At 38.4% G+C, this 23154-nt stretch overlaps 1 protein-coding gene across 1 annotated transcript in view; it reads right to left on the bottom strand.

Moving 5' to 3' along the window:
* The window catches only part of WDR49 (WD repeat domain 49), a 144485-nt gene that overhangs the window by 13728 nt on the left and 107603 nt on the right, over window positions 1-23154 (bottom strand). The window contains 6 exon segments of the mRNA XM_087440075.1: window positions 4130-4276; window positions 6710-6819; window positions 15247-15428; window positions 19180-19377; window positions 20155-20342; window positions 22326-22490. Coding sequence (XP_087296201.1) covers window positions 4130-4276; window positions 6710-6819; window positions 15247-15428; window positions 19180-19377; window positions 20155-20342; window positions 22326-22490 — 990 coding nt within the window.

Raw genomic sequence — 23154 nt, 5'->3', positions numbered from 1 at the left:
AGATGAACTAAGACTGATAAAGATTTTCTTCTCTCTGGGGATCTATCATGTCTGGGCATTGCTAAGGAATAGGCTTGCCATAGAAACGAAGAGATTATTCTATGGGAAAATAACAGCAGAAGAGCTTTTTATGACCATAAGAGCTGGTATGATGTATTGGAATCTAGAGAAATTCCATAACTATGGCCAGTGTCCCCCCAGGATGTGTTCTGAGTGCTGGGCTGGTGTGGGAGACTGTGGCTTGGACTGGAGAGTCAGAGTAACATTTCCTGCAGTCTTGCAGTACTTAGGAGACAATACCCCGCTGAAGAGAGAGGCCTAAAACAAATAGACATTTGAAATCAGAAGTGGACTAAGTCTAACTGAAGCTGTGAACTAGCACTGACCAAGCTCAATTCCTAATCGGATTAACACAATCAGCCTTCCATGCTCTCTGCCGAACCAAGGAAAGGGTGAATTACCTCCAGGAGAAAATAACATTAATTTCAGTATCTATAGATCTTTTATACATAATTTCTGTCATACAATAAAAAATTGTGCAAAAATTACAGGACTTGCAAAGAAGAAGAAAAATGTGATCAATAATCAAGAGGAAAAAGGAGACACTAGAAGCAGACCCAAGGATCATTCAGATGGTGATATTAGCAGGCCAGGACTTTAAAATTACTGTTATAAATACGTTAAAGAAAACAGAGAGAAAATTTAGACAAAATGGATGAAAACATGAGTAATTTCAACTGAGAATTAGAATCTATATAAAAGAGACTCAAATGGCCTTATAGAACTGAAAAATATATATATATCAAATCTGAAGTTGGGATCTGATTACATGGGTTTAAAAGCATTTATATAGCCATGATGATAAAATTGCTAAATGCCAAGGATAAAGAGAAAAATCTTTAAAGTAGCCAAAGCAACAACAATATTAAGAGCCGAATTTTAAACAGGAACTATGGAAGCAAGGAAACAATGAGATGTTATCTTTAAAGAGTGGAAAGAAAAAAACATCCCTACAATCTAGAGTTTTAAACCCAGTGAAAATATCCTTCCAACATCAAAATAAAATAAATGCATTTTCCAGACACATAAAAGCTGGAAAAATTATTCACCAGCAGACCTACATTATAAGAAATACTGTAGGAATTTCTTCAGACTGAAGGAAAACGATCTCAGATGGAAGCCCAGTGCCAGAAGAAGGAATAAAGAGCACGGGAAAAAGTATTGTAACCTCTAGAGTAATCACTAAAAGAATAACACAGAGATATAAGAACTGAAGGACTAATAGAGGAGATAAAGTGGGATAATTCAGGATACTTGATTAAAACATTCCAGTGGCTCCTCATTCTGGTAAAATAAATGCCAAGATCCTTTGCATAGTATACTATGTGCTCCATGATCTGGCCCCCATTTACCTATCCAGCCTTAATTCTCATCATGCCCCTTCTAGAACCTAGCCATTTGGAACCACACATAGCTCCCTTAGCAAACCATGTCACTCATACCACCTTACACTTCCATATGCTACTCCTTTGCCAGAAATACCATCCCCTTCTTTTTCTTACCTAACATCAACTTAACTTTTAATATCCAGCTCAGGCATAATCCAATTTCCCTGAAAAACCGTTTATGAATTTCCACATGGTCACACAGTACCCGGTGCTTATCTCTATCATAGCCCTTGTTATAAAACATAATTATTTGCTTCTTTATCTGTCTCTTTCCCCAACTAGACTTCAAGGCTTGGGCCTCTACATGTTAGCTCTGTGTCTCCAGCATCCAGCACAGGGGCTAGCACAGAGCAGGCATTTAAACACACAAATGAGCAAACATTATTTCAGTGTCTGCTAGCTGAAGACTCTAGGATATTATGCAGAGGACGTTACAGTCCTCTCCCATCCTCCAGATCTTTATTTCTAAATAGCAATCTCAACACATTCCAAACTCCGCTCACTCTGGTTCACCTCTACTCACATGAATGAAGGAATCTCTTTCCATCTGAAGTCACCCATTGCGGCCAACTTGGAATCTTTTGGCCTTCCGCCCTGCCTCATCCCTGATGTGTCTTCCCTCAGGGTATTGCCTTGATCTTGACTTCCTTTTCTCCTCCCTTACCCTTTGAACTCCTACTCATCTTAAGTTCCAGCTCAGATGTGACCTCCACTCTACATGCCTTCTTGTGCCCCTGCCAGAATCAATCTGACTTCTTGGTGCCTCCACAGAACGTCTTCTGTGGTGTCATGTGTCATCCATTTCGTTGTCCTCAATAGTTTGCATCTGTCTCTCTCTCAAGTTGGTGAAACTTTTATAAGAAGGAACTATTTTCATTTGCAGAGAAGGCAGGTGAGTGGAAATATTTAAAAGGGAGCAAAAGCTGAAGCAGAAAATTAAAAAGCAAAAGAGAGAAAACATCTTTTAAAAACTCTGTGGAAATTACAGGAAGATTTTATAGTAAGAAATCCAGAAGAAAAAGTTCTCTTTGAAAATGTATGAGTCTTTTAGGTATTTTAGGTTTCTCCATCCAGCCATCCACCCCCACCTCCCCACACACACATCCCCTGCCCATAAGGAGACTTCATCTGTGGATGAGGGAGAATTCTCCTGCTGTAGAATACACAAGGTTCCTCACACGAGCAGGGGCTCCCAGGGCTGAGGAGAGGTGTCTGCTGCCCTCACTGGTGAGCTCTCCCACTTCCTTGCTCTCCAGCGTCTATGCTCCCTGCCGCCTACTCCTTCTGCCTCCATTCTGACTTCTTGCTCCATCTTGGTTTCTGCCTGTGTGCATGTTCCGTGTCTGGACTGTCTTTACACTTTGTTCTGGCTCTCTGGATCTTTTCTTCCTGTCTGTTCCCCAGATTCTCTTCCGTCTGTGACTCAAGAGGACAAGATAAGTACTCCCCATGTTTATTCTTAAAGATGAATCACCCTGGGGAAGAAACAATAGGCTGATAGACCGAAAGCCCGTCTCAGATGCACTAATGGTTATTTACAGCCCTAAAGTTTATGGATTTGTGTTTTTAAAAGTAATGAGCAGAAATAATACATGACCCTTATAAAAGCAAATAGATGATTATAAATTTAGAAAAGAGAAACTCTGAGAAATGGCAAAGAAGCTGATAAGAATTAGACTGGAAACGACTGCGATGAGGAATGACAGCTGTGCCTTGCTCACAAGTAAAATTTCAAAAAATAGTTGACCAGCTGCTCTTTCATTTCGTAAGCAACCCAGCAAAGATGAAAGACTTCAACGCGCTCAAGTGTGGACATAAAGGATGCTACAAGGGTTACGATTTCTCAAGGATGATGTTGAACCCCCCGCCTCAGCGGATTTGAAAAGTTGAGAAACCACAGATCTCAGATGGTTCAAGTGCAGATCTCATCTTTTGATTGCTACAAGTTGAAAACTTGCACCTTTCATTAATTGTTCTAAATGAGTTCCCCACAGGGTCCATATGCTTTCTGAGTGCCTCACTGAGAACGGGGTTGTGCTGCCTGCGCTCCCGTAGGGCCCCTCTTTGCGGGTAGGATTTTTGTACAGAAATTATTCTTCAAATTCTTAGACATTCCGAAGCCTATAAACATCTGAAAACCAGAGCATTCTTCTGCACATCTTATTTCCAAACCTTCAGAGACCGTGCACGTGTACTCTCTAGAAGCTTTCGTGTCCTCTCATCGTATTAGCCCAGCACTGCAGCTGGAAGTCTCTAAGACAATACGCTTTAAGTAGCCTCTATTTATAGCGTTTCACATGAAAAGAACAAAACCAGATTGTCAGAGACTCTGTTCTAAAGCAATCTTACCATGTCTCTTTCTCTGGCATCAGTTTTGAAAATTACGATTATTTAGGGGAAGGGGGTCTCATCCATGGCAGACTCATACTACATATTCATGGCATTCTGACTTCGGAAAAGTGACAAAATAAAAATATCCTTTTCATGTATTCCAGCCTATTGGCTGTCCTTTCTGAGAGCAGAGATCAGCAGCTGAGCTATAAATCTTAACAGTCAAAACACACTTCATTTCACTGCAACCTGCAAGGCAAACATGTGTTCCTTTCATGCTTTCATACCTTATTAATTGGTTGAGTTTCACAGGAAGAGGTGATGGAAGTGTATGATGGCTGAGGACTTACTTTCAGAAAGTGACGGAGGCTCTGGAATTGGGGGACACTCCTCCTCTGGCTCTTCCCTAAAGTATTTCTCAGGGTCTAGAAGAAAAGCCGGTTTATCCACTGCAGGCGGCTCTTTCAGGGCTCCAATGCTTAATAATCGAAACGTGCCTTCACAACAGCAGGTTTTAGGGGAGGAGAGAAAAAAGTACAATATCATTAATTCCTCAGAAGGAGCCAGCACATTTCCAAGTTAACTTTTTAAAATGTAACCTTCCTGTTCCTCAGCTGGGATAGCTGCAGTGATCAGCAAACCCTATAAACACAGCTGTTCAAGATAAATCCATGGTCCTTTTATTCAAAGGGACCAAAAGGAACTCAAAGCTCCCCGTTCATTTATTTTTTATTTTGCATTCTTTTGCTATTTTCCCTTGAAAATGAGTATTCTGCAGTTTTGGAAAAGCTCCAGTTTCTCTTTCATCTACAAGAAAGTTGTATCCTTTGTGAGATGGAATCTATTTTTTTAAGGATTTAACAACATCTCTAAAATTTTGAACTTGCAGGTACTTTTTTTTTTTTTTTTTTTTTTTTGTGAGGAGATCAGCCCTGTGCTAACATCCGCCAATCCTCCTCTTTTTTTTTTTTTGCTGAGGAAGAGGCCCTGGGCTAACATCTGTGCCCATCTTCCTCCACTTTATATGGGACGCCGCCACAGCATGGCTTGCCAAGCAGTGCGTCGGTGCGCGCCCGGGATCCGAACCAGCGAACCCCGGGCCGCCGCAGCGGAGCGCACTCTTAACTGCTTGCGCCACCGGGCCGGCCCCGCAGGTACTTTTTCATTTTGCTAAAATGTAGAGCAGAGCTGTGTTATTGTGTTTACTATGCACACAGGAGATGATGGAGAGGAAAGCTCTTTCACTCATGCCCTTAAAAGCAAAGTCTTGGACACCGTAAAAAAGTTTTCTTTTTGCTTCATGGGATAAATGGAAAATGGAATAGAAATCTACAAAAGCTTGATTCAAGAGTGATTTTATGTTTGTTTGATTGTTAGCTCTGTGACGGTAGGAACTGTGCTTTTGTCTCCGTGATGGCTCAGTATCCAGGAAAAGTAAACAAATGTATTCAGTAGCTGCTATGGGAGAAGTCATGTGCTATGTCAGCAGTTCTCAAACTTGAGCAGGGCTCAGAATCAACTGGGGGGCTTGTAAAGCATCAACTGCTATGCACCACCCCTGTGACTGGTTTAGTAGAGTTGGGATGGGGCCCCAGAATTTACATTTCTAGTAAGTTCCAGGTGATGCTGATGCTGCTGGGCCAGGGAACACACTTTGAGAACCAATGTGCTATGTCAAACTAAAGAGAAATCTTCATAAGTTGTAAAATATCATTATGCCCTTCTGACAGATGAGGAAACTGGGGCTCAGGATGCTTTAATAACTTGCCTGAGTTTAATGAGCTGGTAAATAGCAGACCTTGGATCTAAGTTCAAGTGTGTATCACTCCAAAGGTCGTGCTCCAAGGTGTAATAATAATAACATTATTAATAAAATTATATTGAGTTTCTATAATATGCCAGACACTGTTCTAAGTGCTTTATATATAATATCTTATGTAATCCAGACAAAAACCCTAATGGAGTCAATTAGTTTATAAATATGCTTTGAATGTTAGCAAATAAAGATATACCTTTGACAGCAAAATTTCAACAGAAACTCTAAAATTAATATATCTGCTTTATGAAAGTGCAGCTTTCCCATGGACATAAGGTGAAAAAAGATTTGTAGTGAGTGAAATATCCTCATTATATGATGGAGCTTCGGAAATGATGCTCACTACAGTTCTAAATAATACACTTCGGTATGCTAACAAGTCTTTTGTTTCAATTACTGTTCTTTTTAGAGATTTTATAGTAGCTTTTTTTTTTTTTTGAGGAAGATTGGCCCTAAGCTAACATCTGTTGCCAACATTCCTCCTTTTTTACTTTTTCTTTTTCTTCCCCAAAGCCCCAATGCATAGTTGTATGTCCTACTTGTATGTCTTTCTAGTTCTTCTATGTGGGACACTGCCTCAGCATGGCTTGATGAGTGATGAGTAGGTCTGTGCCCAGGATCCCAATCGGTGAACGCTGGGCCGCTGAAGCACAGCGCGCAACTTAACTGCTACACCACTGGGCCGGCCCCTCAATTACTCTTTTAATAGTTCTTTTTCTGGTCAGTCAAAAACTAAACTAATACATTGTTCTGTGTGGCTTCAGGCTTCCTGAGAGCAAAAATAGTTTTTACTTATTTTCATCTCTTAAACACTTATGGGAAAGAATTAACATCCTGTGCTAACTCTATTTTGGGATCTGTAGTGAGTCCCTTACACGTGTTTTCTGGCTTAGATCTTACACTTCTGCCACTTGTATGCTGTGCAGCCTTGGACAAGTCACATAAAGTCTCTGAGCCTCACTTTCCTCCTTTGTTAAATGGAGATCACAGGACCTTACCTTCATGTTTATTATGGAATACCAACATTCCTGGCACAGAGAGTAGCTATTTGTCGTATTCATAACAATCCATAAAATCATAACACTATAAAAATATATCAACAGTGATTACTTACTGGAAGATTTTTCTATAACTTCACCATTGTAAAAGTTATGGGTTTTTTTCTTGTAGATATTTCTTTCCTTATATTTCACACCTAAATTTATGACTTCTGATGGTCTGACACTAGAAGAAAATAATTCGTGATGAAATAAAATATTAACCACAAAGGATGAACAGACACTTTCTAGCTGTAAATACATATCTTACTTTGACAAAAACATCTCTAACCTGTGGACCTAAGTAGTGACTGTTTACATAATCAAGCCATATCTTTGAATAAAATGCCTGCTAGCTGGATGATGATAAAAAAGGATGAGAGCCAGAGAGGCTGGGAGGCTAGTTAAACAAAGATCCTATCCTCATACTAATAGAAAGGTCAGAGAAAAGACAAAGCAGAAGAAAATTTTACACAAACACATACTATCATTGCCCAGTGTGTAAATTATATGAGCGATTAGTGGTATGTGTCAAAAACTCTTTTATCCAATGTTAGGAATGGAGCTTCACTTATGGTATCCAAAATGCAAAAAAGTTCAGTATTTCTGAGGCTTGTCACGTGAATGTATAAGAAAACTTTAGATTTGCTTGAATCCATGGAAAAAGTCTTTATCAATATAACATAGGGAGTGAAATCATTATATAGCTGTATATAATTCCGGTCAGAAAACAGGAAATGGTCTCAAATATACTTAACGTTCACTGTCATAGACTTCAATTTCAATACTCACCTACAAGGTGTGTTGCCAAAAAATGTTATTATTCTCTTGGGAGCATCAGACCATTTTTCACAAAATCATTGAGAGCCATGTGGCCTGCTATCTCCCTTCTGCCTCCTTTCTTTGCCCTTTATGATTACTGCTCTCCCACCATCTAACTTTTATTCCCAATGCTGCTACATCTGATAGCTGTAGAACCTTGAGATGTTTCCTATACACTCAGCCTCAATTTCCTGCTCTCTCTATATAACGAGATTCTTACTCTGGTTTTAAAGGAGATAAGATGGATGAACTTTCAGTGATATGTCTAATAAATAATAGCATTCAATAAATGTTAATTTCCCTCCTTCCTTTTCCTCGGCTCTATTTTGACTGTATCTCCCAAACTCAAAAGAGTTTAAAATATCAATACATGTGAAACTAAGTCTATGTATCTCAAAGTTAATATTGGATGCAATTTATATAGCTTAAAGTAGCAATTTATCGATTGCTTTTTTATACATAAATAAACTTTTCATGTTAGAGTAATTTTAGATTTACAGAAAAGTTGTGAAGCTAGTACAGAGTTCTGGTATACCCCTCACCCTATTTTCCCTATGGTTAACATCTTGTATTACCATTTGTCACAATTAAGAAATCAATATTGGTACATTACTATTAACTAAACTCAATATTTTATTAGGATTTTCCTAGTTTTTTCCTATTGTCCTTTTTCTGTCCCAGGATATTACATTTAGTTTTCTGACTCCTTAGTTTCCTCTGCTCTATGACAGTTTCTCAGACTTTCCTTGTTTTTCATAACCTTGACAGTTTTCAGGAACACTTGTCAGATTTTTTGTACAATGTCCCTCAATGTGGGTTTGTCTGACATTTTCTTATTGTTAGACGGGGGTTATGGGTTGTTGGGAGGAAGACAACAGAGATGAAGTGCTATTCTCATTACAGCTTATCAAGGGTACATGCCATCAACCTGACTTGTCACTGTCGATGTTGACCTTATCATCCACCAAGGTTGTGCTTGCCCAGTTTCTGCACCGCAAAGCTACTTTTTCCCTCCTTTCTATACGCTACTCTCTGGAAGCAAGTTTCCACGCACAGCCCACACTTAAGGTGGATGAGGAGGGGTGTTAAGCTCTACTTCCTTGATTGGGGGGAGTATCTACATAAATTACTTGGAATTATAGATTTTTTTTTTTAGAAAATCTTTGCTATTGAAAAGACTGAGGGCAGGTGGCAATTTTTCCCCAAATCACACCGGAATGGCCTCCCTCATAATATGCCATTTCCTATGAATAAAAACATATTATTTAGCCACTATCTGGACTTTGAAGACAAGAATGATGGTATCCTTAGAGAGTCATTTTAAGATGGTAAAAGAATCTGTAACAATAAGAATTGGTGGTGGATGCAAGAAGGGTAGAGTATGGTACACTTAGGCCTTGCAGTTATTAGCATACAAATACACTTTTCCCCAGAAAAGTATTATTGATATAAACTAAGGTGCAAAAGGTTGAGGGAGACCTAGAAGTAGGGAGGTCTATCTTTGGACTAGTTAACACCAGACCTTGATTTTTTCCCAAATCACCCTGAACTCTTTCTTGCTTTTAGACCATTTGCTTTCTGGCTTTCTCATCCAGTGGTATTTAAATTGAATATCTTTTGTATAAACAAAAGACTTTGCCTATCTCCACTAAAGAGTTTAATCCATGGAGAAAAAGAGGTAGGCAAAGAGTAGGAGAGAATCTCCTGGTAATCCCAACAAATTGCACTTCTTGGATGACTGCCTCAGAAATAGAGCTATATTGATAAAGCTCCAATACAAAGGGCAGTTCTATGAACAGCTAGACTGTGGAATCAACTTCATCTTCAAAGGCCAACCTACTGCTTCCTTTCCATAGACATTTGACATTTGGGGGAGTGGTTACTATGAAAATGTACAGGGAACTGGAAAGAGGTAAATATTCCTAAGATTCCAATATTCCTAATGGATGGAAAGAAGAAGAAAAATGTAATAAAGGGCTTAGATGGAGTTTAAAACTTTTTGCACAAATATCTTATACAGTGTTATAGGAAGCGGGCCTACTGTGGGCTCTGGCGGCCCTGCCGTCAATTCTATGAGAAGGAAAGGCTCTAACTAATCTCCCATCTCTCGGTTCTGGAAGTAGAAGGGAGGAACGATGTGTGACAAATCCCCAAGTGCCCTACTAGGCACTTGTAAAGGAAAGTAAAGGAAAGTGAAAGTGCCCAGAGTAGTGGCTTACACATGGTAGGTAGTTGACAAAATATTTCATCACTTGATTCAGAAACCAATAAATTTTCAATATTGTCACATGGTACTTGTTGGACAGACAGTATAGAGTAGTGGCAGAGTGTACTGACTCTGGGGCCAGAATGCCTGCTTTGGTATTCCTGGTTCTCTTCTTGCTGGTTGGTTGACATCAGGCAAATCACTTACCTCCTTTCTACCCTGCTTTCTTAGTCGTGAAATGGAGATCATAACTGTAGCAATCTCCAAGGATTACAGTGACAATTAAATGAGTTAAACACAAAAAGACCTTAGAATAGTGCCTGGAATATGGTAAGAGCTCAACAAGAATTGGCTGTCATCACTTTAAGCAAGAATAATACAATATTTTCCTCTTAAATCAGGGAGTTCCAACACCCGCTACAGCCAGTTCTAATACTCCTGAGAACTATCAGCATGATCAGAAAAAAAGTAAGGAGATGTGCTGCTGGCCTGGTGGCGCAAGCCGTTAGGTGCGCGGCACTCCACTGCGGTGGCCCGGGGTTGGCCGGTTCGGATCCCTGGCATGCACCGACGCACCACCTGTTAAACCACGCTGTGGCAGCGTCCCATATAAAGTAGAGGAAGATGGGCACAGATGTTATCCCAGGGCCAGTCTTCCTCAGCAAAAAAGAGGAGGATTGGCATTGGATATTAGCTCAGGGCTGGTCCTTCTCACCAAAAAATAAATAAATAAAATAAAGTAAGATGTGGCACTTCCAAAAATAATGATTTGCTATACTAGTATTTTAAGAATTAAATTTCAAAAATTGAGTAGACTTTCATTTGGCATACATGGGCATTGGATAGATATTGCCACATAGATATTGTTGGCAAAAGTAGACTGTCAATCCTCCAAGCATTTTATGTCATATAAGGCCTGATTTAAAATGAGATTTTAATATTTTGTATATTTTTTCTCATAGCTGTCCATAGATTTTCTAATTTAATTTCTCACATGAGATCTACTGGCAGAATAATTAGGTAATCAACAACATATAAATAATACTAAATATCAGTTCTCTCCTAACAATAATACGGAATTTAGAACATCATAATAATTTCTCATGTCTAGAGACAGAAACATTAATTTTAAGTGTGCTTTCTGCCTACATAAACTTACTGAGAAACTAATGGAAATTTCTGTTTCATTTCCCATCTGATTCTTTTATACTGATTTCTAATAATTAGCAATTTCCCCATAAGCAATTTTTTAATGGTAGCCAAAGGGAAATGTGTCAGATAATAGAAAGTGGAGTAGACTTGCTCTTTGTTGCCCTAGAATAAGAATGAAGATCAATGAGAGAGTTCTACAAATGGATATATTTGACTTAACATTAGAGACATTCTATAATAAAGAGTGGTAAAAATAGAGAAGGCTATCTGTAAGACGGTGAGTGCATCCCATAGGAATTATTCAAGAAGAGGCTGGGATGTGCTTCTCTTAAGGATGCAATAGGAAGTAGTCTAGTAGACTTCTAATACCCCTTTCACGTTCATTATTGATTTATTAAAGATTAATAAACATGGGGAAAAATGTTCACTCTCACAAATAATCAAAAAATTCAATTTCAAACAAGGATGAGATAACATGGCAACAGTTTTAAGACAACGACAACACCCTGTGTTGGTGCAGAGCCAGCCATTTCCATACTCTGCTGGTGGGGGAGCACACACGTTGGGGTAGCAATTTAGAAAGACGACCCAACCTAAAGGCCTTTAAACTTTTTGACTTAGCAACTCTATTTCAAAGAATTTGTTCTAATGATGAATTCAGCTGGGTACTCTAACACATGTGCATGCAAGTTATTTAAAGAAATATTTTCCCAGTTAAAATTGGTAAACAGTCTAAATGCTCGAAAAGAAGAGAATGGTTAAAAAGCTACATAACAAATTCCTAGGGAGTCATTACGAATGTTGGTGTCTGTGGACACTCATATTAATTAGTACGGAAATGTACTGTGTATTTTTTGCGTGATGAAACAGGTTGTAAACTATGTATACCAAGACTTTATTTTTATAAAATGGACATTTGTTCATTTGCCTAAGTATGCCCGGAACAAACCCGGAGAGCAAAATGCCTACGTGCTAGCAATAGTTTTGCTACAGGTGATTTTTCATCTTTGTCTTCTTCCTTATTTGTACTTCCAAACTTTCCCCTAATGAACATGTATTATTTTTGTAATAAAGAAATATCCTAAGGTTATGTTGTCTAAATCATTCATTTTATCTATAGTTTTTTTAGATTAGAATATTTGTCTGAGCCCAGAAACCAAATATTGCTATAAATTGAGAAAAATGAAAGTCCATTGTGGTTTTTGTTCCCTATTTTATCTTTTAATTTATTTCTTCCTTGTTTTTTTTTTTTTTCTTCCATTTTCTAATGGTAATTTGATTTTTGCAGAACCTGAGAAAGGGAAAAATCTATTCTCTGTATCAATTGTTAACTTAGCATTAGGACTTCCTATTACTCTCTTAAATTCTATATTTATCATCATCTCCCCAGGACTTAAATTGAAGATGACATATTACCATCTACCTACTTCTCACACATAATACTATAAAATACCTTAAGTATTATGGAAACCTGGTATTTATGTATAAGCCAGAAGATAATATATGCCAAGATTTTTATCCTGGAAAGAGAAACTGAGGAGTTGAGATGGAAACATAGCTTTAAATCATTTAAGTTTTCCCCTCATTTTTCCTGCTTCTTCCATCTTCCACTGACTTTCTTTTTGCTTCTCCATCTTTCTTACTGTTTTTTCCCCTCCATCTAAACATATCCCCACCTGCATATACACTCACCAAGTGTGCTTCTCCTCCGTAGTCTCTCTAAAGTCTTTCATATATTTATTATTTCTGTCATATTTTTGCCTAGGGACAAGAACTGGCATGATTCTCTCCTTGGATTTACTAATCTGACTAGGAGTAGGGCGCCTTCTTCAGAGTAATATTCTCTTAGGGAGAAAATGATCTGTAATCTCTTCACTGTTGGATGGAGGCCACGAAGGACATTTTACAACTGACAATGATACTGCACTTGGATGTTTTCCACGTAGGATTCCTGGTCATGTTCCTGGGAAAAGTGAGGGATGTACCTGCCCACTCAATTCTGAGGATACATTTTTAACCTTTTTCTTTCAATTAGTTCAATAATTCCAAAATGACATTATTCTGTACTATCTCATTACTACAAGGTCTTAAAATTATTTCATTCCAGTCAGCTGAACTAGATGAAGACAAAAATTTTACAGATCACAGGTACTTTTGATGTATTGTCATGTGAAAAGATACAGTACAATAGAGATAACTTTGCTTCTTACCACTGGAAATTTCCCCCAAGCCCTACAGAAACTTATAGCCAAGATGAGAGGATCACTCCACTGTACTATTATTTAATCTGGCAGAATACAAAGCTCTAGCTTTAAGAGATATCTGTGAATTTAAGAACATACACATCAGCACTAATTTTCATAATACAAATAAAAAGTCAAGGAACAACCAGACATGAAATAAGATGAGAGAGAAGTCAGGAAAGAAGTAAGCAGTTCAAATTGCCAATTTTAAATCTAAGGAAAGGCTGATTAAATAAAAAGAATAACTGAGTTTGTCATAAGAAATGGGAAATTAGTATATTGGCTGAAATACTCTTAAACAGGAATCTGTAACATTTGCCTTCTGCCTTCTAGGAGTGTGACAGGAAGAGAAACAATGATCTGTCTGTGTTACCCTGGGGTACCTTTATTTCTTGATTTGTAAAGTTGAGTTGAGTGGCTGGGTGGGGGCATTTTATCATATCTAAAGTCTTCCCATTCCCAGCACTCTATTATTGTACAGGATTGGTCACGCTATATTTCTAAATTGAAAAGATCCTGCTGCCTGAAAGTAAAATGCCACTTGACATTTCAGCAAGCCATAATTCAAGGAAATGGAAGAACAAATACCAAAGCGTAATTTAGTGTAACAGGATGTTGAAAGGGGAATTGTTTCTTCTATCTCCCTTTCAGAGGTCTAAAACGTCTGAAAGCAAAATCATTAATTAATTAAGAGGAAAAAGTATCCCCACGTTCCAAAGTGAGGTGCTAGATTCCTTCCACAAGCCAAAGAAGTAGCTCCAAAACCTACCTGGTAGCACACAGGCCAACCACCACTCCAGGATATAAACAGACCTAAGATGCAATAAGATGAGAGAGGAGAGAGTTGTAGGTGTGCATGGAGTCCCACTCTCATGGGAGAGGAGGGAAGCTTCCCCTTCAGGTCTAGCCTCCATTCACAAAGACCAGTAAAAGAGTTTAATGTATGCTCCCTGGGGTAACCATTAGACGGACGCAGTAGACCAGTGACTCTTTAATACCTGAGAAAGTCTACAGGCCAAAAGCTGTGCCTGGAGCTACCCAAGACAGCAGGGGCAGAGGGGGCAACCAGGGAGCAGGTTGTGTGTGGTGTGGCGAGGATGTGTGAGCTTCCTATTGGCCAAGGAAAAGTTAACCCAAGAGGAGGGGTGCAAGAGGGAATGCCTGCCAGTGTGAGGGATCTATGACAAAAAAAGACTGTGATGTGTATTAACCAAAGGTAACCCAGCTGCTGGGGTTGAGCCACAAGAGATCAGCCAAAGAGTGCATGAATTTGAAAATGTGCAATGCAGAGGTCCCTGAGAGGGGTCATCAAAGAACCCTCAACTGGACCCCTTCAATGTAAACTATGGACTTTAGTTAATAAAAAAAAATCAATATTGGTTCATCCGTTGTAACAAACGTATCACACTAATGCAAGACACTGTGTATGTGAGGGGTGGGGTCTGTAGGATCTCTGTACCTTCTGTGCAATTTTTCTGTAAACCTAAAAACGTAATATATGCACATGGTAAAAAAAAAATCCATTTGTATTGAAGAAAATACAATGAAAAAGATCATCCTCTCAAAAAAAAGTTGTTTAAAGCAAAAGATGAAATTATGAGAGCATGGGTTAGTAAGAGTATAGGAAACATAGTTTTAGTATAACTAAAACTGCCTGGCATTAGAGAGAAAGAGGAATGTACAAATGGGATCTAGCTGAGTGATGTTAAGAGAAGAAATGCATGAACAACATGAAGGAAAGGCTAGAAGCATTAAAAGGAGAATTGTGTTTAATATTCAAAGCTAAGCTCATTGAACTTCTGTCATATAAACCCCTGCGCACCTTACCAAAACCAGGAGTAGAATATGACATACATTCTTAGATAGATACCTACATACATACATGCATACATACACACATTGTTTTTGAGGAATGGAGCTAATTTACACAATTAGGTTGATGATAGAGCAGAAACAAAAGACTAGAAAACACTGAATAGAAATCAAGAATTCAATGGAGGCAAGAAATAAGAACCCTGAGAACATAAATTCTCCCCCTGCCACACGCATGGCTACCAATCTCCAAAATTTTAGAGAAATCTCGAGGTAGTCATTGGACATTCCACAGAGCACAGAAGAAAGTTTGAGGCAATCTTACCTAGGTCCTGTCTAGACTCCAGTTGACATCCAGGTAACACTTAAAATTACTTACTTGTATGTTGAGTCATCTTCATTTTTTTTATCAAGTGGAGAAGGTTCTGTTGGGTCTAAACATGATTCCTCCTTAGAAAGTGAAGGAATTTCCTTTATGCTTTCTTCTTGAATCTCACTTTGCATTAAATTAGTCTCTCTTTTAGGAAGGGAAAAACAGTTTTCAATTTGCCAATGCTTTGCCTGAAAAAACAAAGAGATTTATTTTATTTTTATGAAATTTATTTTCTTTGAATATTTATATGCTATACTACTAACTGAAGCCCTGGGAACACAAAAAATGAAAAAGACATGGTTCCTGTCCTCAGGGAACTTACAATCTTATAAGCGTGATGAGATATATACATGTAACTTTAATAAAGGTAGAAATTTATATGTCACATGAAAAAAAACAATTCTCTGAAAAGATAATAAAGAACTACAAAAAAATTGACATTCCTAATTTAAAATCCCAAATAGCAACATGTATATTTACTAAAAAGAAAAACAAAGCTTTTGTTGAAGAATTATCAGAGTTGATTTTTCATACAACTACTTTCTTTGCAGCTTATTTCCCTAAAAGAGTCTCAAAAGCCAGGCCAATTATTGCTCATTTCTTTCCCAGATGATAATGGTTTTCACAGATCTTGGCTACAATTCTTAATACGTATCCGTCTATCAAAATATCCCATTGACAATGTATTTGATGTTTTAAATACACATCTAACTTCCTGGTCTTACGTGAAGTCACATTGTATACAGACGGATGCACCAGGGAACACAGGGGACGTGAGGGGATATGTTATGTGATACGAGGGGAACATTAGGCATCCCCAGCATAGCTGACTGGCCTACAAACTGATAACCTTGTCTGAAAGGTTTGCAAAGTAAAATGACTACAGAGGCCAGGAAGATATGTCAATGAGTGAATCAAGCCTCATATAAGATGATAAATAGCAAATGGAATTCAGCATCAGTGTTGAGAGGCAATAGGGAAAGTGGGGACCACACTGAATTAGAGAGAACCCACGTTACACTTACTCTCAGGGTATGACATATATTCTTTTTCAAGAGAAGCAAGAAATCTGGATGGAATCTTTTAATGTTTAACACTGGGTGAATAGGCACAAAGTCACTGGCCCCCTAGTACAACTGTGGTCACTGCTTGAGGAGGGGCACTGAAGAAGTGAACACATCATCTAATTTCTTTTTATACCACAATCTTCTGACAGTTTCCTGGGATAAATCATCTCCATTCCTATTTCTCTAACTCTAGAAATAGACATACCACACCACTTACTTTTAAAAATCTAACTTGAAAAGCAACCTTTTCAACAGCTATGTTGAAAAATGATTCACAGTTACTTAAAAAAAAAAAAAAACTTCTTTCATGAAATGTATAGAATCACATTGCATTAAATTTTAAATACTTTAATCAGACTGTATGTGATTAGAAAATTAAGTTTTAACATAGGAAATTAAAATACATTATTGCTCTCCTCCTGTTTTTATAACTGCTAGACCAGAATTAATTCAACTAAAAGACAAAAGCCTCATTCAAATATAGGGCAGAAGTCACTAGACTGTACAAATCAAGCTTGTTCACTAAAAATTGTTCTGATCCTAGTTAAATTTACTAATTGGGTCTCTCTTTTTTTTTTTTAATAATTGAGTCTTTTTTTATATATAATTTTATTTATTTACTTTTTCCCCCCAAAGCCCCAGTAGATAGTTGTATGTCACAGCTGCACATCCCTCCAGCTGCTGCATGTGGGACGCAGGCCCAGCATGGCTTGAGAAGCGGTGCGGGATCCGAACCGGGGCCGCCAGCAGCAGACCACGTGCCCTTAACCGCTAAGCCACGGGGCCGGCCGTGGGTCTCTTCTTATCCCTGTGTTTCCATCTGCCTCCCATGTGTCTTGCTGTGCAAGGTGTCTCTTCTTACACACTCTGAGGACATTCACTGTTGCTATTTTCTAGTATCTGCTCATTTTTCTCTCCCTCCTCCTCCACTTCTCATTTCCTCACCCCTGTACCCCTTGAGACTAGCAGCACCCATATTCAAGACAGCTTGATAACAGTGAATCCTTTAAAAATGTGAAAATCTCAAGCAGAAGGGACTAGAAAACCCAGCTGTCCCAGCTTTGCCAGCCTCTCCTCTCTAACACTACCCCAGCTCCAGTGGCTCTTTTCCTGTCTTGAACAGAAGGAAAAGAACCAAACTATTTTCTTGAAGGCTTTTGGGGGCTGAAGTCCTTCAAAACACAAAGGACTTTACAAAACAACTAAGGAAAAACATCAAAGGCATAAAAATCACAGTTTTACTAGCACGTACTTCTTAATTCAAATAAAATTTGGTAGAGATTGTGTTTGGTGGGCACAGTTTATGCGGCACTCCCACCTAGAACAGTCTTATTTTTGCTTCAACCCCCCTTATTTTGCTACGGAACTTCTTATCCTCCAGACATCACCCACTTGATGACGCTTTGTTTCTTTACTTGTCACTCCAACCTCCGCCTCACCTCAGCAGAGCCCCGGTGGGGTGGCCATGTAGCAATGTCGACATTGGGTTCACTTCTCCAACTGCCGGAAGCAGCTTCCCAACTCATTTGGTGTTCAGAACGCTGGCTGTGCCCCACTCTGTCTCATTCACCACACACCTACCCACACACTCGTTTGAGTCCCCACTCAGATGCTGTTTTTCCTGAGAAAAGTCTAGCACTTGCCTTGTTTACAGAGCAGAAGGGACTGCACAGCTCTTGAGTGTTACATTGAGACTCCCACATTACCCGGCCAAACATGGGTCCACCTCCTCAGATTATTTTCTGATTTACCATCACTCTCCACATCCTAAAGCATTGTACAGAATTCTTTCAGTACAGGCTGACATCATCAACTGACTTCACAGACAGAGCAACAACAGACTTTGTCTTCCAACATGAAGAGATGTGCCGTGTTCTCACGGCATGAGAGACGCCTGAGGTTGCTGCATAGAATCAAGTCAACCAGCCGGATAGAAATTGAGGTTTCCACGTAACCTCACACTACCGTGTCTGAACAGTACTGGCTGTAACAGGTCAAATCAATATTTTGTACCCCAAAGCACAAAGGGAACAGGAGCAGAGTTCCCATGAAAACAAATGGAAGAAACAACATACATGTGAGAAAATAAATAGTTCCTTTCTTCCATATTCCCACTTCCATTTTTCTTCATACGCAGGTATAAATCAGAGCTTAGTTGTGCGGGAGGAAGGGGTTAAAAGCATGAGCTCTGAAATGAGCCAGCTTGAGTTAAAAGTTAAACTCTGTTACTTATTAGTTTCTGTGAGCTCAGACAATTTTTTCAAACTCGCTGTGCCTCTGTTTCCTCATCTGTAAAATGGGAATAATGAGAGTTCCTCCCCATGGAATGAACAATTGTGAAGATTGCATGAGATAATTCATGTAGACACCTCAGAACAGTGCCCCAAGCACACAGGAAAAACTCAGCAAATGTCGCTATTACTATTTTGGCAAGAGTAAACCAGGATGAACAGGAAAGTTTGTTTTTCTAAAATTTTCTTTTTGATTATTACCTTGATTATTACTTGGCAGTCATAGTCATCTATCTGTTTAACAATAACATGGTAATTTTATCCACATTGTATTTTTACTAAATTTTTGAAATTGAAGGAGTTCACTTATTTTAGAGAGGAAATTTTTCTCAGAATCCTGGATATGTTGAGCTGCACAGAGCCACCATCTTTCCATGCCTCTGGTGTCCTCCACTTGATGGAACTACCATGGTTCATGGCAAACAGGACAAGAGGTGCCTGGAGCGACAGCTCCAGAAATGGAAGTCAGTTCTTTCATGACTAATGAACATTAACAGTTGATGTGATTCAAATGGAAATCAGCCCAAGTTCATACTAAATGTCAAGTAAATACTAGAATAATAAAGAAGCAATATTTCTACCTGACCAAAGATCCACACAGGAGCACAGCAGACATCGGTCACACAAATGCTGCAGTCTGCAGAGGAGGAGATAATCAGCAACCGGCCGACCAGCTCACACATCTCTAAGGAGCTTATCTGGTCTTCATGAGGTTGGAACGACCTTATCAGAGTGGGAGCCTGTGTGATTTTGTGCTTACTGGAATTAAGACAGTACTCCTGGGTGAAAAGAAATGCCAGAATTCTAAAAAGTCCAAATATTAAATTATTGCAGTGACATAACACTTTTTTTTTAAAAAGTCAGATACGGAAATGAAAAAACGGTACGTTTAGGAAAAATAATCTGTGATCCAAATGCAAAAGAATAGTTCATGATAACAGAGGTTAGAAAAATGGTATTAATGTTCAAAAATTTTTCTAACAGATTTGACTAACTTGAGAAGTGGAAAGAAAAGAAGGAGAGGGAGAGGAAGAATGGAAAGAAATAAATGAAGAGTCAAGTCAGTTATTTGATAGAGATGAACTTTATCATGCATAGGTAGTCACGTATTATTCCATTTTACAATACTACTAGAAAATTGAGCAGGTAAACAGTGACACAAAAATCCCAAAATAACTCAAGATGACAATAATGTTGGATGAAGGGCCAGTACTCTATTTAAATTATATTTACAGTCTCATTTCAAATAAGGTATATCCTAATTACTTATGCTCAAACAAGGCTGCAGTAACTTACTGACAATACTGCATTCCTCTATTCTGTAATGGGCCTGACTATATACTAACAGAAGATTTTTAATATTGAGAAAAATCTGTTTTCCTCCCTAAATTATTTAAAAGAAATCTTGGCTCCATAATGTAAATGTTTTCCTTAAAATACTCAGACTGGATATTTCTTCCTTTATCTAGGAAATAGACAAAGGCTGGGTTCATAGTTATCTGCAACAAAAGGCAATCAACAGTAATAAAGATGATGTGAGAATTTTTTCAATTTACCTCTATATTCCAGATTTTCAACCATCCATCAGGATCTCCTGTGGCAAGGTATCGATTCAACTTATCAATAGACATAATAATGGGTCCAACTCCACTATGAGCCAAAAATTCAGCCAGAAGTTGCTTCTTAAATGTATCCCAGAATCTGACATACCCGGATCCTCCACACGACACCAAGTTAGCTCCTCCTAACATATAAAGGAACACCTAATTAGGAAACTGTGACAACAAACACCAGAAACAACCTCAGTGGCTTGTCCTGTGGAAAGCATATGGATGGTGGAGAGGCAGGTAGCCTTGAGATCAATTCCAGCACTTTAATTCTCTCAAATATAAAATGGAGATAACCCTACAATAACCTTATTGGTTTATGCTGTGTATTGAATAAGATAGGATATGTAAAATGTTCCATTAAATTTAGTTCTCTTTCCTTCATTCACCATTTTGATATTATTTGGGTTTTTAAAGTTAGGTAGAATTAATTTCTTCCTTCAAGTAAACTTATAAAATATTAATTGCAACATTATGATAATATTCTGATTACATAAAACCTATTTTTCTTAATAACCCATTGGACATACATACCAAAGAAGTAAAACTCCTCATGCACAGATCTGGATGCATATATGTAGTTAGCACAGCATAACAATTGATTTCTCTATTTAGCAGCATGCTTAGAATTCAACTTATAAACTTATTTTAAAATTTTTCATCAAGAATTCATTGTAAGCCCTTATGGAACACTTTTTTGGTTCATAGGCCTAGAACTAACCTTTGCATTTTCCATTTTTATATGCTTTGTAGAAGCACTTTACCTAAGTTATTCTTCTGTGGCAAAGTTCCTATTATTATTTGATAAATCTGTAGATGGCTTCCAATTTGCTTCACAAATGGACTGCTGATTAACAATCATATCTGTTTAAGGTAGAAATAATGGCATGTAGCCGCTTCAGTGGAAGCAATTTGGGAATCCTGATAACATTAAGAAGAATTAGTGTTGAGGAAATAAGAGCAATTTCAGGATAATAGTTCATATTGAGAGTATAAGTCAGTTCTAGAAAACAGAAAGTTTTAGAAACTAACCGTTTCAAAGTCTATTCTAAATATTCCACAATGTTTCCAAAACCCTATAGGGGTACACATTTATTGATAGTTACTGTCAAAAATTTTTATATGAAAATCAGGCAGATTTTCCACTTGCAAATTAAATATGGCAAAGTGAATACAGAAACATGATTCAGATATGTCTATTTCTTTTTTCAAACATATAACACATATGTCTAGATTCCTAATACTAAGAAAAATCACTTCTAAGATACAACACATTTTTTAGATGAAAGGTCAAAAAATATGCGTTATTCTCAAAAGCAGATTTTTATTTTGGGAAGATGAAGGCTGCATCGACACCATGCAAACACAGCCATTAAAAACAGAGGGGAAATTAAGCAAATGGTTATTTCACATATAATATATCGAATAACTTCAGTAAATCATATGGTAGCGCCAGTGTTAGCATACATCTCAGCAGAAGCTCTAAGCAGGACTTTGACTCATTCTGCAAAGTATGCACAGATGGTAAAGAGACCCAAAGCATCGCTCCCCCTACACCCCTAAAAATAATTAAGACAAAGAGTAGGTAGCTTTCTTGACCTGGGATCAGCAGTTATTTCAAATTTTGCTATTGCCCCCTATCTCCAAGTTTTTCACTATTTTCTCCTAGCCCATTTGATACAGGTGCCAGTGCAGTCAGTCTCAGACCCTCTCCTCCTGCCGCATGTAGACCTAAGCTTCGGCTCATGTATGTGGAGCATATTCTTGCTCTGCCCTCTACTCTACCATACCTCCTTATGCCACGGCTGGAACACCAACTCCGATTGCTGCCCATATCAAATAGTTTGCCTGAGTTTTTCTCACTCTGATCCAGACACAGGCACCACTGTATAAATTGCTGCTCTAGTCTGGCTCCTGCTCCTCGACCCATCCTCCTGAGCCCCAACCTCGGTGGCCCTGGCCCATGGCCTCCCGTGACCCAGGACTCACTGTTAGCTAGATGCAGTCAAACTCTACAAGACCTACACAGGATTAGACTGAACTCTCCTTATTGCTCCCTTTTCCAACATTTCACAATATATCAAAGCACTCTACAGTCAAAATATAAATACATATTTTACCTGTCACTGCAATGTTTTTTCTTGCTTCAAGGAAGCAAAGCCTCATAACGGCATTATTGCGGTTGGTGTCAGTCTCCAAGGAGCAGGCCCCCAGGGCAGCCTGGTCTGCCATGGGGTGGGTGGAGTGGCTCCTCCCAGTACCGAGAAGCTTTTGAGGCTCCATATCTGCGATAGAAACAAAGCCAGGTGTCTTAACGAAGAGAAACATCTGTTTTTCAAATGAATGTTTACGAAAACCGACAGGCCTGCCTCCATCACGGTCTCGCATGACTCCATCAACTTTCACAATGGGTTACAGTCAACATCCATTGAGCCTTCTGTTATTCACTTCCTCAACCCCAACTTGAAGGATTGTTTGATTCCATTTTTGCTTTGGCATATTCCATACAGGCTTACTGTTTTCCCTTGACGTGAATTAACAGGGATTTCATTTTGTAGTCACTGCTAACATCTTACACATCCTGTTATGTTCAAGACAAATGAGATTCTAATATCATGGCATTTTCAGCTTCTTAATCATTAATATTAATCTTGCAAATAATTTAATGAACATGAGCTATAATGACTATTTAAATATATTTAATGATCATTTTTTAGCAATATTATTTGTTAGTGAGTTACCCTGGAAAGGATAGTCCTAATGGCACTTCAATTATCTCATGACATCATCTCCAGACCACACTAATAAAAACTGGGGACACTCATCTAAGAATTTATGAATAGTCTGCACATAGTTGTGAAAAATCTATACACAGGTATCTTCAAAATTTCAAAGCAAGAAATCCATAGCAAAGCCTCTTGTGTCTTTTTTGGAAATTTGATATTAGCT

Source organism: Ceratotherium simum, chromosome 15 (genome assembly GCF_057802395.1).
Source record: "Ceratotherium simum simum isolate JZ-2026a chromosome 15, ASM5780239v1, whole genome shotgun sequence".
Taxonomy (NCBI): Eukaryota; Metazoa; Chordata; class Mammalia; order Perissodactyla; family Rhinocerotidae; genus Ceratotherium; species Ceratotherium simum.
This window is presented reverse-complemented; position numbering and strand designations above follow the sequence as displayed.